General features: G+C 27.8%; 2 protein-coding genes across 4 annotated transcripts; both read right to left on the bottom strand.

Annotated features, from left to right (window-relative positions):
• Positions 1 to 2,873: 2,873 nt before the first annotated feature.
• On the bottom strand, positions 2,874 to 14,928 carry LOC112680491 (P protein-like). Of its 3 annotated transcripts, XM_025550592.1 has the most exons (21): positions 14,823 to 14,928; positions 14,573 to 14,710; positions 13,306 to 13,482; positions 13,042 to 13,165; positions 10,968 to 11,072; positions 10,819 to 10,912; positions 10,678 to 10,753; positions 9,697 to 9,890; positions 9,391 to 9,497; positions 9,164 to 9,323; positions 8,100 to 8,171; positions 7,899 to 8,030; positions 7,717 to 7,832; positions 7,477 to 7,615; positions 7,284 to 7,419; positions 6,233 to 6,401; positions 4,916 to 4,958; positions 4,623 to 4,856; positions 4,306 to 4,564; positions 3,870 to 3,963; positions 2,974 to 3,061 (listed from the first exon to the last, which is right to left on the bottom strand). In XM_025550592.1, exons 4-21 carry the CDS (start codon positions 13,143 to 13,145, stop codon positions 2,974 to 2,976), a joined length of 2,322 nt encoding a protein of 773 aa, XP_025406377.1. In that variant the 5' UTR covers positions 13,146 to 13,165; positions 13,306 to 13,482; positions 14,573 to 14,710; positions 14,823 to 14,928. The 3 variants fall into 3 exon arrangements, with proteins under 3 accessions (XP_025406379.1, XP_025406377.1, XP_025406378.1); XM_025550594.1 differs by lacking the exons at positions 14,573 to 14,710; positions 14,823 to 14,928 and adding an exon at positions 13,765 to 13,863 and having other exon boundaries at positions 2,874 to 3,061; XM_025550593.1 differs by lacking the exons at positions 14,573 to 14,710; positions 14,823 to 14,928 and having other exon boundaries at positions 13,223 to 13,314.
• LOC112680493 lies at positions 11,512 to 13,035 on the bottom strand. Its single transcript, XM_025550599.1, has 3 exons — positions 12,865 to 13,035; positions 12,767 to 12,801; positions 11,512 to 12,671 (listed from the first exon to the last, which is right to left on the bottom strand). Exon 3 carries the CDS (start codon positions 12,009 to 12,011, stop codon positions 11,616 to 11,618), a length of 396 nt encoding a protein of 131 aa, XP_025406384.1. The 5' UTR covers positions 12,012 to 12,671; positions 12,767 to 12,801; positions 12,865 to 13,035; the 3' UTR covers positions 11,512 to 11,615.
• Positions 14,929 to 14,933: the final 5 nt, after the last annotated feature.

Genomic DNA, 14,933 nt, shown 5'->3' on the forward strand with positions numbered 1-14,933 from the left:
CCATACGACTAGCTACATTTTTGAAATTTAAGTAGTCCCCCCCTATTGGCGAGTGATAAAAACCGCCACTCCTTTGGCGTGCACGAAAACACTTAGGTGCGATATTCAACCGGTGCGTAATGCGTATTGTATACCATATAGCATCTCAACGATACGGGCAGAGCTGATTCGAATCGCGTTTTAAAAGCATGTGTACCGAAGTGTCTCGGCGCGCGAGTATAAAATATGCGAACAGGGATCGGTTGAATGATACAGAAAGAATATATGTATAACCTCGAATACAAACAGTTCGCAAAGAGGTCTGTATTTGAATATTTCCAATAAAATATCCACTTGGACGTCCCATTCGAGTGACACTTGAGAAGCTTTTAGCAAAAATTGCTATAGGATTTTTGTTTTATTTTATTTTATTTTCTTGAACCGCTAAAGAAAAACACATTCGCTACTAATACTATTGTTATTATTTCTTCGGGGAAGATTTTTAGCTTCTTTAATTCATAAACATGGTCTACTTGCTAACTCACTATATATATATATATATAAACCTATTATTTAGCTAATCTCTTGCTTTTTTTTTTTTTTTAGATTAATGAAATGAATCTCCGCTAATAAGTTTCGAATCCAATCAATTTACTTTTGCACCAAACGAGAAGTGCAAATCTAATCGTTTGCAAATCATATTCGGAAAATACCGTTTCGGGAAAAAAAACGAATTCTCTTGTGTAACAATACGTTATTTGGTATCGTGTTTGAAAATACATTCACGTTCAGTTCGATACAGGAAAACGTAAGATATCGAGTAGAAGGGCGTCAGCGGCACAAGACGTTGTACGTTATTGTCCTTAGACGGACTCGAGGTACAAAAACGGTTAGAAAACCAACAACATCGCGAAGAACGAGAAAATACCGTGTACATCTTCACGCATAGGTTACGACGAGATTCGGTACAGTGTACCCATACGTACTGCTCGGTTCTCGCAATTCTCATTCGGTTAAGTACCTCGAGTACAAATATTTTGTTTTCCACGACCGTATATATTGTAACAACGTACACTCCGCGTTATAATATTAGATCAGGGGTCGGCAACTCGCGGCCCGCGAAGCAATTTTTTAAGGCCCGAACAAAGGTGGTTAATTTTTGTGTTTTGTTTTTGTTCAATAAAATTTCCATAAAATTTTCAATACTATTCAATTATTTTTTCTTTGTTAATAAAACCTAATCTAACCGTTAATAGTTGTCGTTTATTCTATGTAGTTATATAGTCAGTTTAATCTATAAAATTGTTATTATTATCTAATCGGAGTCGAAGATAATGATGGCTGCACTACTCAGCCATAGGATAAATTAAATATACTTATATATATTTAATCTATGGTCATAGTTACTTTGCGTTTGTAGCGATTAGTATTACACCGTGATTACGCCCGTACGTGTGACTGTTTGCGTTTGTAACAATTTCATTTTACAAGTAAATTATGGCGACTAAAAAAAGAAAAATTTGTAATGAACATCGTTTTTTTTTAATAATTCTTGGGTTGATTTATACTTTTTCGTCGAAAACAAAGGTAAGCCATTATGTTTAATTTGTCAAAAAATTAAATTTTTTCTTAAAACCAATTTTTTGCAGTAACGTTCGTATTTTTTACACTCAAATTTCTATATAAAATAATCTAATATAATAACAATACAATTATTAGTATATATCATATGTAAAATTTTTTTTTTTAATGTGGCCCTTGATAAACATTTGAAAAAAAAAATATGGCCAGCGTGGTTCAAAAGGTTGCCGACCTCTGTATTAGAGCAACGAAAACCGTATTGACTGTGATAGACGTGTGCACCGAACGAAAAATTCTATAAAATTCTAATAAATAAATTTATTGATGCATTTGCAATATAAGGGGTTTTATATAGGCAACTTAAATAAATCTTGATAAACAATTATTATATTTCCCAATTATAAATTGATCAAAAATGGAATCCACTGTTAACTATCGAGTGATTAATTCTTGAGGAAAACTGTAATATGCAATCAATACTTTTCAAACATATATTTATAATACAATTATCAAATATTTAATATATATATATATATATATATATATTACCATTGATTATATATAGTATATGATTATTACTAATCAATGATATTAATTAAGCCGTGACAATAATTCTTTAACTCATTAAATGTATATAAATAAAAATATTATCTTAAAATGAATAAAAAATGTTGTAACTTAAATATTTCAAGTTTTATTATATAAATTAAATTATTAATATAATTATTTGAAAAAAATCAAAATATAATGTTATTATATAAAAGATTATTTCATTAGGGACTAGAAAATATTAATCATTATATAATTATATTATTTATAACAAGAAAAATAAACATTTTAAAATATTCAAAATATATATTAATAATTAGCTGGTTAAGCAAATATAATTCATATTCAATGTTTTACTCAATTGAAACATGTATATAACTATAAAATATTATTAAAAAGAAAATTGAAACTAAAGTTAATATAATCTAAGCATTGTTGAAAACTAAATTTCATTTAAAAGTGTTTTAATATGTTGAAATAGCATATCATAATATTATTATACTTCCTAAAACACAAAAACCATTCCATTATATTTAATAACAGGAATTCACTTAATGATCTGAATATAATTTAAAAAATAATGACTTTAGACTTAATATATTTTATTATAGATAAGGATTATTACAACAATATTGATAGACTTTAAAAAATAGGTATATTTTGATTAAAAATATAAAGATTAATAATATTATATGTATACGAATATAATAACGTACATGCAAGAAATTTCAGTATTTTTATAAAGACAAAAATACATAAATACATTACTTAATTAATAGTAATATCTTAATTCTGATTTAAATATAATTACTTCTCACTTTCTTTCACAGGAACTTAACTTTCTGATGTTTGGAAAAAATAATATTATACATTCCATTCAAACATAACATGTGTAATGAGTAAGTACACCGTTGCAACAGCTACACTTCCCAACATCACTGGATATCCAACTCTGCCAATAATAAAAATATATATATATATGTATATATAATAAGTATAACATTAAATATCCTGAAAAGAGGTAATTAAAAAGTAAGTCATTTGATCTATAGATTAAATAAATTATTAAAATTATTTAAAGCAATTTTTTTTTACAGTTTTAAATAATATATTTCATATTTTCCCTTTTTTCATAACTAAAATAACATAACACATAAATGGCATAGGAAGATATTTTGAGGATAAAACAAAAACAAGCTATAATACATATAAAATAAAAATGAATTATAAATGATTTTTAAAAATTCTTTAAATATTATATTATAAGAAAATGTGACGTTGTAAGTCACAAAGAGTTAAATATATTTTCAAATATTAAATATAAAAATCTCTAGATGAGTCATTGATAAACATCCACATTTATTATAAATGATATACATAACAGAGATGGGACTTATTATTCACTAAGGTAAGCTCTAGTTCATTGAACAATAAAATACCTATGTTAAGTGAATGAATATTCAAAATGAACAATAACTATTAGTTCATTTAAGATTAATATAGTTTACTAGTGAACTAGTTCAAATTATTAAATTAGAATAATAGTTTAATTAAACTAAGTCATTCTCGGAGACACATTTCTATTATGAAAGTATTACCAAGAAAATTAACTAGATTCTAGATACATCATGTTTTGAACAGCCAAAAATTATCTTTCATATAAATCTATTCTTCTAAGTTCTAAAAATAACTGAAATATACTTATAGAATAATGTAACAAACGGAATATTTCCAAAAAAAATATTTATTGCATAATTTACTTGAAAAATTGCATAAAAGACATTCTGTATCCATGTTGTTCAGCTACTCCTGCACATACCATGTTACATGAAGCAGCAATAAGAGTTCCATTCCCTACAAAATTATTAGATTTAATATATAAATAAATAAAAAATAGTTTATGTATAGAAATAAATAAAAGAAAGCTTAGCCTGGAGTATTATTTTATTTGTAAAGTACTTTTAAGACTGATTTCAAATTAAAAATGTATCATCAGGTTATATATAAAGTTAATAAAATTGCAATAGGAATAAATTAAGAAAAAATAGTAATTATAATAATACTCCAGGCTAAGCTTTTATTTATATATATAAATTTACGAAAATTTACCATTTAATCATTTTTAATTTTAATTTTATAATTTAATAAATTTTATTGATTTTATTAAATTAAATTAAATTTTTTTTTAAATCTTACCACCAAGACAGCCTCCAAATGCTAAAGCATAGACCAGAGGTTGTAATGATAATTCTAGTTCATGATTTTTGGATAATGAAGTTATTACTTTTATCATCATAGTAGTTAATGGAATATTATCAACAAATGAAGACACAATAGTTGAAACCCAAAGAATTAAAATAATTGCAACAGCCAAGCGGTATTCTTTATCAACACTCATTATTATCATTTGAGTTTGCTTACCAACCCATTCGATCAAACCTAACTCAGATAAAGCCTAAAAATCAATAAAAATCAATTAATTATTTTTTATTTTTTGTTTAACAAAACATTACTCCAATCAATATGAATAGAGCAGCAAAGAATGACAATGTAGCCCATTCAATTCGACCAAGTACACATTCAATATCAACATGATCAGCAAGTATAAGTAACAGCAACGTTCCAAGTAAAGCAATCCATCCAAGACTAAGATTCAATTGAGGAATTGAATGGAGGCAAAAAAGAGTAATAACAAAACCTAATGTTATAGCACATTTCCATAAAAGGTTTTTATCTAAATTACTATCCTGAAAAAATATAATAGTTATTAATTCAAAAAATTGTATTAATAATTTTATCTCCTTACTTTATTCAAAAAATCCTTAATAGAGTCATCATAGGATTGTAATCTGAAATACATGTAGATAAGCTTAGTTAGGATTCAAAAGCACAAAGAACTTAAGAGGTAAAGGCATAATACAATTTTATTAATAATCTTAAATATAAAATAAAAATTGTATAATTAAGAAAAATATTAAAACACATATTATCATACCAACAAGTATCCATAAAACCTGCCCTATTATACTAATTGATCATTATTTAAAATATTTGTCATAAGGTTTCAACTATTTTATAATTGTAATAACTAGGGCTCGGAAGTTTATGACCACAAAAACATTAAAAAATTACCTAAAAAAAGATACAATTATGACATAAAAATGACAAAAAATGTCCTTAAAAAATAACCTAAATAATTACAAATATTTGTTTTAAATTAATAAAAATACCTTTTTTTTTTAAATATTTAATTTTATTTTACTATAACATTCCACATAAATTTATCAAAACTTACAAATTACTCAAAAATCTAAAACCTTGCATTGTATGATTAGATCGTATTTGATGTTATCATAAGTAAACAAATGACGATTATGTGTTTATAAATAGGAAATATATTTGGAAAAAATTCTCTCCATGTTCACTGAAATGATTAGGAGACGCAGACGAGCACTAACGGGTTTTTTAATTTTCACCATTTCGAAAATATTATGAAAAATAATAAAATTTAGATATAATAGGTATTATTCACTATAGCATGAAAATAAAGCGACGAGATAATATTGGACACTAATTGAATATTAGGAAAATATAATAAAATTTAGGTATAATACTATTCACTACAACACGACAACAACGAATGTAATTGACGGGATAAAATCCGATAAGTCTTAAGTTATTGGCATAATGGTCAAAAAGAAACAATAAAAAATGATCTAGTGTGAAATCAGTAAAAATTACTAAAAATGTGGAAAAATTACCTAAAAATATCAAAAAATGACTTGAAAAGTAACGATCACCAAAAAATGCAAAATAAAAATTAGTTATTTGGATTCACATGCTAATGAAACACATTAGTGGCCAGGATAGCATATTCTAAAATGTTCGAAAAAAAAAAATGCAAAATGCATCATCAACTTCTGAACCCTATTAATAATCGTATTACATTCTTACAGAACTTCAATCTTAAGCATAAATACATACTGTAATTTAATTAAAAGTATACAGTTTATATGAAAAAAGTGTGTATAAAAATTATAGTAAACCAAATTTGATAATTGATTCTAGTAACTCATTAATGATGAATATGATTCAAAAACCCGAAAACACCCAGTCACTGTACCTTTCTGCAGGTATATTATCAACTTTGAAACCTTTAAGAGTATCTTTCAGTTTTGAAAATAATATTTTGCATTTTCTCAGAAGTTTATCTCGAACAACTCCTTCTTCTTTTGAGTATGATGATAATGAAGATGCTGCTTTTTGCCAAATTGCCAACTCTTGTCTTAATTCTAAGTAAAAAAAAAAAAATAAATAAATAAATAAAAAATTATTGTTATTTATTACAAATATGAATTTAATGTACAAAATTAATTTTATAATATTTTTAAAATCAAAAATAATATCTACAACAGTAATCTTTTTATACACCTAAAATAGTTTGTATTCAATTTATGAATTTAAATATTTTAGATTTCATGTCAAGCCTATTAAAAAAAAAAAAAAAAAAAAAAAAATTAAAATATGATTTATGTATAATCCAAAGAACATGACTTAAGAACTTAGCAAGAAGACTCAATATCAAAAATGGATATTTTTTGTATATATTGTTTCAGTTCTTTAACTATTAGCCAAAAGAAATTATTACACTGTTAAAATATTGTTAGTTATTTTTTAATGTTACAAATATTAATTTAAAAAATCAATATTTTAAATTAAATTTTAAATAGTTAAAATAATAAAACTACATGCTATAGTTGTTATTACCTACTCAGTAGGTCCTTCTGTACTCTGTGCCTATCAAGGACGTAATCATTTAATGCAAATTCCATTTTACAATAAATCATTATTATTATTATTATATAATATACTTGTGTTAATAAGTATATAATATCTATTAATAATTTTTTGGTCGCTATAATGTAACTAATTAATCCATTTGTAATACGAAACCAGTCATACATTACAAATATAATAATATTTTAGGCTAAGCATTTATTTATTTATTTCTATATTTAAACTGTTTATTTATATACTAGTTGTAACTAATTTTATTTGCAATAAATAATGAAAACAATATAATTCTTATAGTAAAAATCAAGTTCTTTAATTAATTTACCAATGTAAATGAAAAAAAAAAATACAAAATTAATTTACTAAAATTATTTTTATACCTGTAACATTTGTAGGTTCAGTAAATTTTAAATCTTGCATATTACGGAAAATAAACCTTAGATGTAAATTTACCGTGATAAATATGATTGCTAAACCAATACCCATATGCATTGAAAATGTTGTAAAAGTAATTCCCTATAAAATAATCATATCATAATTTAATTTAATCATCACTTATCAATAATTACTTACACTTGCTACAACATCTTTGTTCGTTCCAATTATTACATTTGGTGGATCACCAATTAATGTTAAAGCTCCTCCTAAGTTTGCATAAAATATTATACACATAAGTGTTGGTACTGGATTCATTTGCATTACTTCGCATAATCTTTAATAAGTTTTTTTATTTATCAATTAATACAAATAAATTATAAGAAGAAATAACAAAAAGTATAAAAGGGATAAAATTTATTTGAAACAAAAAATTACCTTATTGTTATAGGTGTCATTAAAAGAACGGTGGTAACATTATCTAAGATAGAAGATACCATAGCAGTAAAGAAACATAATGTGTTGATTAATGGCCAAACTTTACCCTTAGTTTCCTAAAAGAAAAACATAGGTTTCATACAATAAATACTAATCAAACATAAACCAACTGTTTTCAATACTTTATAGGCTATAATTGCCAAGTAGTCAAAAATTCCTGTTTCGGACAAAATACCAACAATGACCATCATACAAAAAAGAAGAAGCAATGTTTCAATGTCTATCCAAGAGGAAAGTTCATCTTTAGTAGGTCTCTAAAAATGAATGAAAATAATAATATATGAAAATAAAAAGTATAAATTACTGACAATTTATTTATTTACTTCATCTAAAAGAGCTAGTATGGCAATTGATGTGGTAGCTGCTAATATTGCTGCAATCGATTTGTGGACAACCTGAAATCCACAATTTATTAATAACTGCAACATTTTTTATAATATGAAATTAAATAAAAAAAAATCAACTAAATAGGAAACAATAAATATTTTTGTCTAATATTTTTAATAATCACAATATAAGATAAAAAATGAAACAGAGAATATTAAAACATGCATGGTATTTATAGATTTAGAAAAAGTGTATAACAGAGTGCCAAGATAAATTTTAAAGTGGGGATTAATGAGAAAGGAAGTCCCAAAAAATAAATTTCATTCAGAATATATATGAAGGAGGAGGATTAGTGTCAAGTGTAGTTTGTATGGAGTAACAGAAGATATCAAGAAATTGACGGTATGAGGAAACCAATGACAATGAGTGGTTACGTGATAGGTGATGTCAAGAACTTTAAATATTTAGGATAATTTGAACAAAAGGACGGGGGTTTTAGCATAGATGTAAAACATAGGATTAAGTTCGGATGATTGAATTAAAGAGAAGCATTAAGAGTTTAATAGGATAAGAGAATTCCAATACAGCTAAAAGGTAAATATTACAGAAATGTAGTGTGACCAACTATGCTATATGGTTCAGAGTGTAGGGCAATTGACAGGAGACTAGAACAAAATATGAGTGTTGTAGAAATGAGAATTCTTTGATGGATGATTAGAGTGACAAGAGAAGATAGAATAAAGAACGAATATGTGAGAGGTAGTATTAGTGTAGCCTACATAGTGGACAAGATAAAAGTAAGACTGAGATGGTTTGGAAATGTGATGAGATGAGGGGAAACAAATGAAGTAAGAGTTGTTATGAAAATGAATGTTAACGGGAAAAGAGGAGAGGAAGTCCAAAAAAGAGATGATTGGATATGATTGAGAATGATATGAGAGTCATTGATGTGTACATAGGGGATGTAGAAAATCGAGACTAGTAGAGGTTTAGGACAAGGGTAGCCAACACCAAATTGTTGAATGAAAGGCAAAGGAGGAGAAGAAAAAGAAGTACTTACTTCGGTTATAATAAGTATATACAGGCCAATCAATACAATTACAGCATAAATAATTCCATATTCTGTATTGATAGGAAACAAATCATAAGTCAATGCTAGAGGAAAGTTAGTGCTTAATGTGGTATTCATACAGAGTTTAGTTTGCCCATGGACATTATCGCTAAAAAAAAAATCTAAATTAGTAAAGAATACTTAGATACTTATTTTAAGCATTTAAATAATCTTACTAGGCAGGCAAATGATTTAACTTGAATATTTGATTATGATGCATTTCAGGAACAACTTCAACTAATGATTCACTTACAATAGGTATAGACCATATTTCAGTTATATTCTTTAAACAATAATTTACTATAGATTACTATATTATTTATATACTATAGAACTGTATATATATATATATATATATATATTAAATAAAAATAGATTATTACATTTAAAATTGATCGATATGAAGAATAAAATGCATATTATGAATATGATTAACCTAATCTTATATTAATACAATGTAAGTTCATCATTGTTTAATATACCTTGGGATAATGATTATTAATATGCTCCAATCTAAAACTGTCGGACATATTATACCTGCTAGATGGTTCAAACTCCACCCAAATATTAAAAAAATGTGTTGCTAAAGAACTGTAATAATCAGGCATAAAAGCTCCAGCAAGCATCAGTTGTATTTTAGTTGAGTTGGGCATATGGTTTTTATATATTATTTGTGCTGAAATTTAAATATAAAAATTTCACATTAATATAAATATACTGGTATTATATAACAATACAGTAGGGTAACCAGGATCTTTAAATGGGAGGGGCTAAAAACATTTTTTTGAGCAGGTTAGGTAAGAATAACTCTGAGAGTTCACCCACAACCCTTCCTCCACCGACAAATTTAAAAATGTATTTCTAACATTTTTAAATAGTTTTAACAATATTTATTAAAATATAAATAATATAAATAATAATTTAACGGTGGTCAGCTGCGGTTGCATCGCCGCGATGTAACATGGTATAAAAACTATAGTGATTTTAAAGCCGAGTTCACAGTATCACAGTAATCGTAGTTCACAGTACACGTGTATTACACCTTTAGATAATATACTATCGAGGAGCCTTAGATAATATTTTATATATATACAGGGGGAGAATTAGGGAGAGGAAGACTGAGATTCATCCCCGAGCGTAAAACTCTAGAGGGTGTAATTTTTGTTATATATAATCTATTATTGATTAGGTACTAGTTTGATATTTTTTAACTTAATTACTGATAATGTGTTTAAAACTCAATAAGTATGACTGTATGCTAATTATAAGAAAGTAATTGTAGGGAAACATATTTTTTTATTCTTGATCTATGATACGGCATAATTTTAACATTTTTCCCAAGAATTTTAATTTGATCCATAGCCTATGGACCATAGGGGAGATGCTATAGCCCTCTTAGTTCTCCCTCTTTGAATACGCCACTGTAACAATATAATAATCATAAAATTATACTTTTACAATACTTTTAGTTTCATTTGGAACCAATGTAATTTGATGAACATCATCTACTTTTCTTTCTTGTTTCGCCATAAGAACTATCTTCGGATCAGAAAACAATAAAAAATTATATTAAACTATACTTTATTAATTGATGAATAACTTACAGTACAAAAGAGCCAAATGCACACAAGTACAACTGAAACAGTATATTCTCGGCCAGTTTTTTTTTTTCCATGTAGAAATGTTTCGGCAGGGATCCTATAAAAAAATAGTGGACATAGTAAAAAATATGTATAGAATCAAATAATCATACTTATCACATGATGGTCTAGATGCCGTTTTAAAAGACGACTCTCCAAGTTCATCCTGTCCTGCCTTAGTAACTGTAGATGACGGGCCTATATAGGGATTATCAAACCTATAAAAGCACCAACATAAGATTATTTTTTGTATTCTTAAGTATATTAAATTAGATGTTAACATGAGGCATAGGTTAGAACAGGGTGATCCAACCCCTTTTGTAGTCGATGGCACAATTTACACTCTCATAAAAACAATAAGTGCAAAACAAAAAAAAAAAAAATGATATTATTGTCGAACAAAACCCGAAAGTCAATAATCGCCGCCTAATAATAACTATACAAATAATAATAATTACTTCCATTATCTCCGACCACAAGAAATCAGATTCACTGTGGTTGTTATAAAAACACGAAATTTATATACGTACTTGGTGAGCTGAATTCAATCATGGTATTAAAAATAATAATAAATAATAATAACCTATGTTTTATGGTAAAAAACATAAAATGTATACAATCATATAAAAATTTTGTTTTAATATTATTGTGATTTTTTTTTAGTATAAGTCTTCTATGGAGGAGGGCCAAAAAAAAAAAGGCTTCGAGGGCCGTTCATTTCATCTCATTATATGAGAATTTCAGGTTCTTCATAGTGTTCGTCAAATTCCTCTGACGTCTTCAACTTGATCCTCAACAATGGATATGGCCGAAACATGAGTTTGCTGTGTCTCAAGCTGGTCATCAAAATGAATAAAATGTTCAACATCAATAACAACAAAAATATCTTGAATTTCAGTCAGGACATTTTCATCAGAATTCACGTCAGACCCATCAATCAGGAATCCAGATTTACGAAAACCGTTTAACGGACAGTAATTGAACTGAATAGAACTGAATGAATTGAACCATTTTATAAACAAATGATGGCAGCATGAATTTACGGTAGTACGACTTAAGGTGTAAATTACTCCTTGGTCCCATAGGTTGACAACCTGACGTAATATTAGGGGATAAATAACATGTGCATTTTTACGTTGAACATTTTGGGATGGCATATCGCGTTGTCTAAAAATAATAGAATATTTCTCTTCTGTGATCGTATACCTATCTGAATTTTATTACATGGTTTTAAATGTAATTTTACGGGTATCGACGATACGAAAGTAACCATTAAAGTTCACCAGTCGTAACTAGCCGTAATCTAAGTTATTTTCCGTCTTATCGGGAGTTTTGAGTCAATTTTGATATGATTACCAGTCCGTTTCCTGTTAAGTGAGATTTCTGTCTTGGCCAGGTTTTACTGTATTTAGGTATTTATAATTTATTTAGTTTCTCAGGAATTAATACCAATTTTTATTTTAATCAGATTTTTTCCTTTAAAAAAATGGTAATTAGTAAAATATTAAGAAAAAAATGTCAGGATTATTTAAACTAACACAAAAGGGCAAATTTGTTTAATACGCTACACCTAATGTTTATTCAAACATTAAAATTAATTAACATTAATTACTAATGTTAGTTATACAATAATGTATTGCCAACGTTCGTTAATGCCACTGGAAGAAGGAGAATAACGTTTCTTCAACATTAAGGGCTTGAAACAGAATTAAAAACTAAAATCCACCAACTATTAATGCATATACACATACACATACTCACACCGGAAAAGATTTAAATATTTTCCATCCTAGGCTTGTAATATTTGCCGTTTTCCTCTAATTACATTAATTATGATTATTATTAAAATTTAATTTGTACCTACAGTAGCATATGATACTTTCACTTTAAATATGATTTATCAATGACTTACATTTTGAAGAATATCTTCTCTACAGTCTATGATTACTATTATGAAAACAATTTATGAATAAATTAATTTTTTATACAGTCATTTAAGGAAAGACAAACCATCCATTGCCATCCACAAATATGCCCCAGCAGTTGGATATATAACTTAAAAACACTTTGTCACAAGAACTTAGTGATGACATCTTACTGTTGTGATGATAAAATTTTTTTTAAATAAAAACGTCTTTCGATAAACACCCCGGCATACGCGATATTGTAAATGTTGTATTGTCATACCTTTGATACATAATGTCAGAGGAGGTATTCTCAATAGCAAATTTCGGATTTCGGATAGCTGAATCGTTTTCACTCGATTCGGGAGGCCGTTTCCACGAGTTCATGGTCCTTGTCGATGATTGATCTAACAGAAGAAACGTATAAATAATTTTAAAAAAAATACATAAAATAAAAAATGTACATTATAACAATATTGTCAGCTCCGATCAAAATGAACTCTAGAGAAATAATATTGTTAATGTTAAATACAATAAAATACTTTACCAGTAAAACGAACGAACACGATATATGGCTATATTCTGTGTATCTGCGATGTTTACTCAAACGGATGATGACGATGGGCTGCCGTTTGAATTGTTTCGTTCGTTCATTGGTAGTTAGAGGTTACATATTGCGTATGCGACGTTGGGAGTATGACGAAACCGAGATGAAAATAACAAACTGTGTATGAAAAAAAAAAAAAAAAAAAAACATAAAATAATTTAAATTTCGTTTAGATTACAATGCGATTGGGTTATTTATTCGACGGCACACGTTAACGGATTGAACGTGATTAGTGCAAGCACACGCGTGTGCTCGTAATGAGTGTACTAAGTCTCGTGCCGTCCGGAGAGAGAAAAAAATAGTGAAAATTATATTCAGATTGTCATTAAACGTTATTATCTACCAGATAAAAACGTCTCGGACGGTATTTCCATTTATTAAAGACGAAATCGTACGTACAAAATTATTGTGTGGTGCACGCCGGACCGAACTCGTCGACAGCGCCTTTTATACGATAATTGTTTACGTGGGTAGGCACGCGTGCCGTATTTTCGTTACTGTTTGAACAAGTGTTCCGGCCCGCACTGATATTCCACGGGAAACGGAACAATAATGCGGGCGCAGTAGGTATTATTTTTTCCATCGATTTATCGGCTGGTATCGAATTGGTTCCCGAGCTCCAAACCCAAATGCCGAATTGGTTCCCGTTTAATTACGCACATTTTCCTTCTCAATTCTATAGGCTAAGGACTGTCAACTTTAAAGTAGACTTGGTTGAACATGTGCGTTAACAGGCGCATAGCCAGGGGGTGTTACAGGTGTAGTAACACCCCCCTCCCCTTCAGCCGTGGTATACTTAGTATGTTTTATCAAGATAAAGATGCATCATAAGCCGTGATTTACAATTATTTATCAAAATGAAATATATATTACGATAACAATAATGTAAAGCACTAAAGCCAGGACCCGGCATTAATTAGCAATAACTAGGCTTAGGGACATATAGCTCTAAAAAATACACAAATATGCATGCAAATATGCTTCTAAAATCATTAAAATATGCATTACAATATGCATTTATATGCATTAAAAAAAAAGAAATTTACCACTTAGTACACAAAATAAAACGTGTCCATCGGATGTAAATGTATCTTTAAACTCCGAAACAAATCTTTGTAGTCGACTACTCGTAGACTTGTACTTTCGGCATTACACAAATATAAATATTTCCTACTGTTCATTGACTTTTAAAAATTGATTACTTTACCAGTAATCACTGCAAGCAGTGAAAGATCTTTTTCCTCTTTACGGCGCTTAAGGGGCTTCACCAACCACGTATTTTTTTAACAAAAACTACTGTTCCTAATTCCAACGCTATGTATCGACTATTATCACGATTTTCATTCTGAAAAAATATACGGATTCTTCATAATATGTACAAGGGAACGATCGAATTTAGTTTAAATTTCATCAAAAACAAATTATTCGTAAATATTAAAGTAAGTTAATATAATGACCTGAATCAAAATGATTTGTGATCAATTTAAATTAAGCAACATACATCTAGCTTAAATTAAAACTAGGGCTGGATATAGCTTTAGTTGAATTTTGACACAACGATTCCAGTT

This window comes from Sipha flava, unplaced genomic scaffold (genome assembly GCF_003268045.1).
Source record: "Sipha flava isolate LNK unplaced genomic scaffold, YSA_version1 177_pilon_pilon, whole genome shotgun sequence".
Lineage (NCBI taxonomy): Eukaryota > Metazoa > Arthropoda > Insecta > Hemiptera > Aphididae > Sipha > Sipha flava.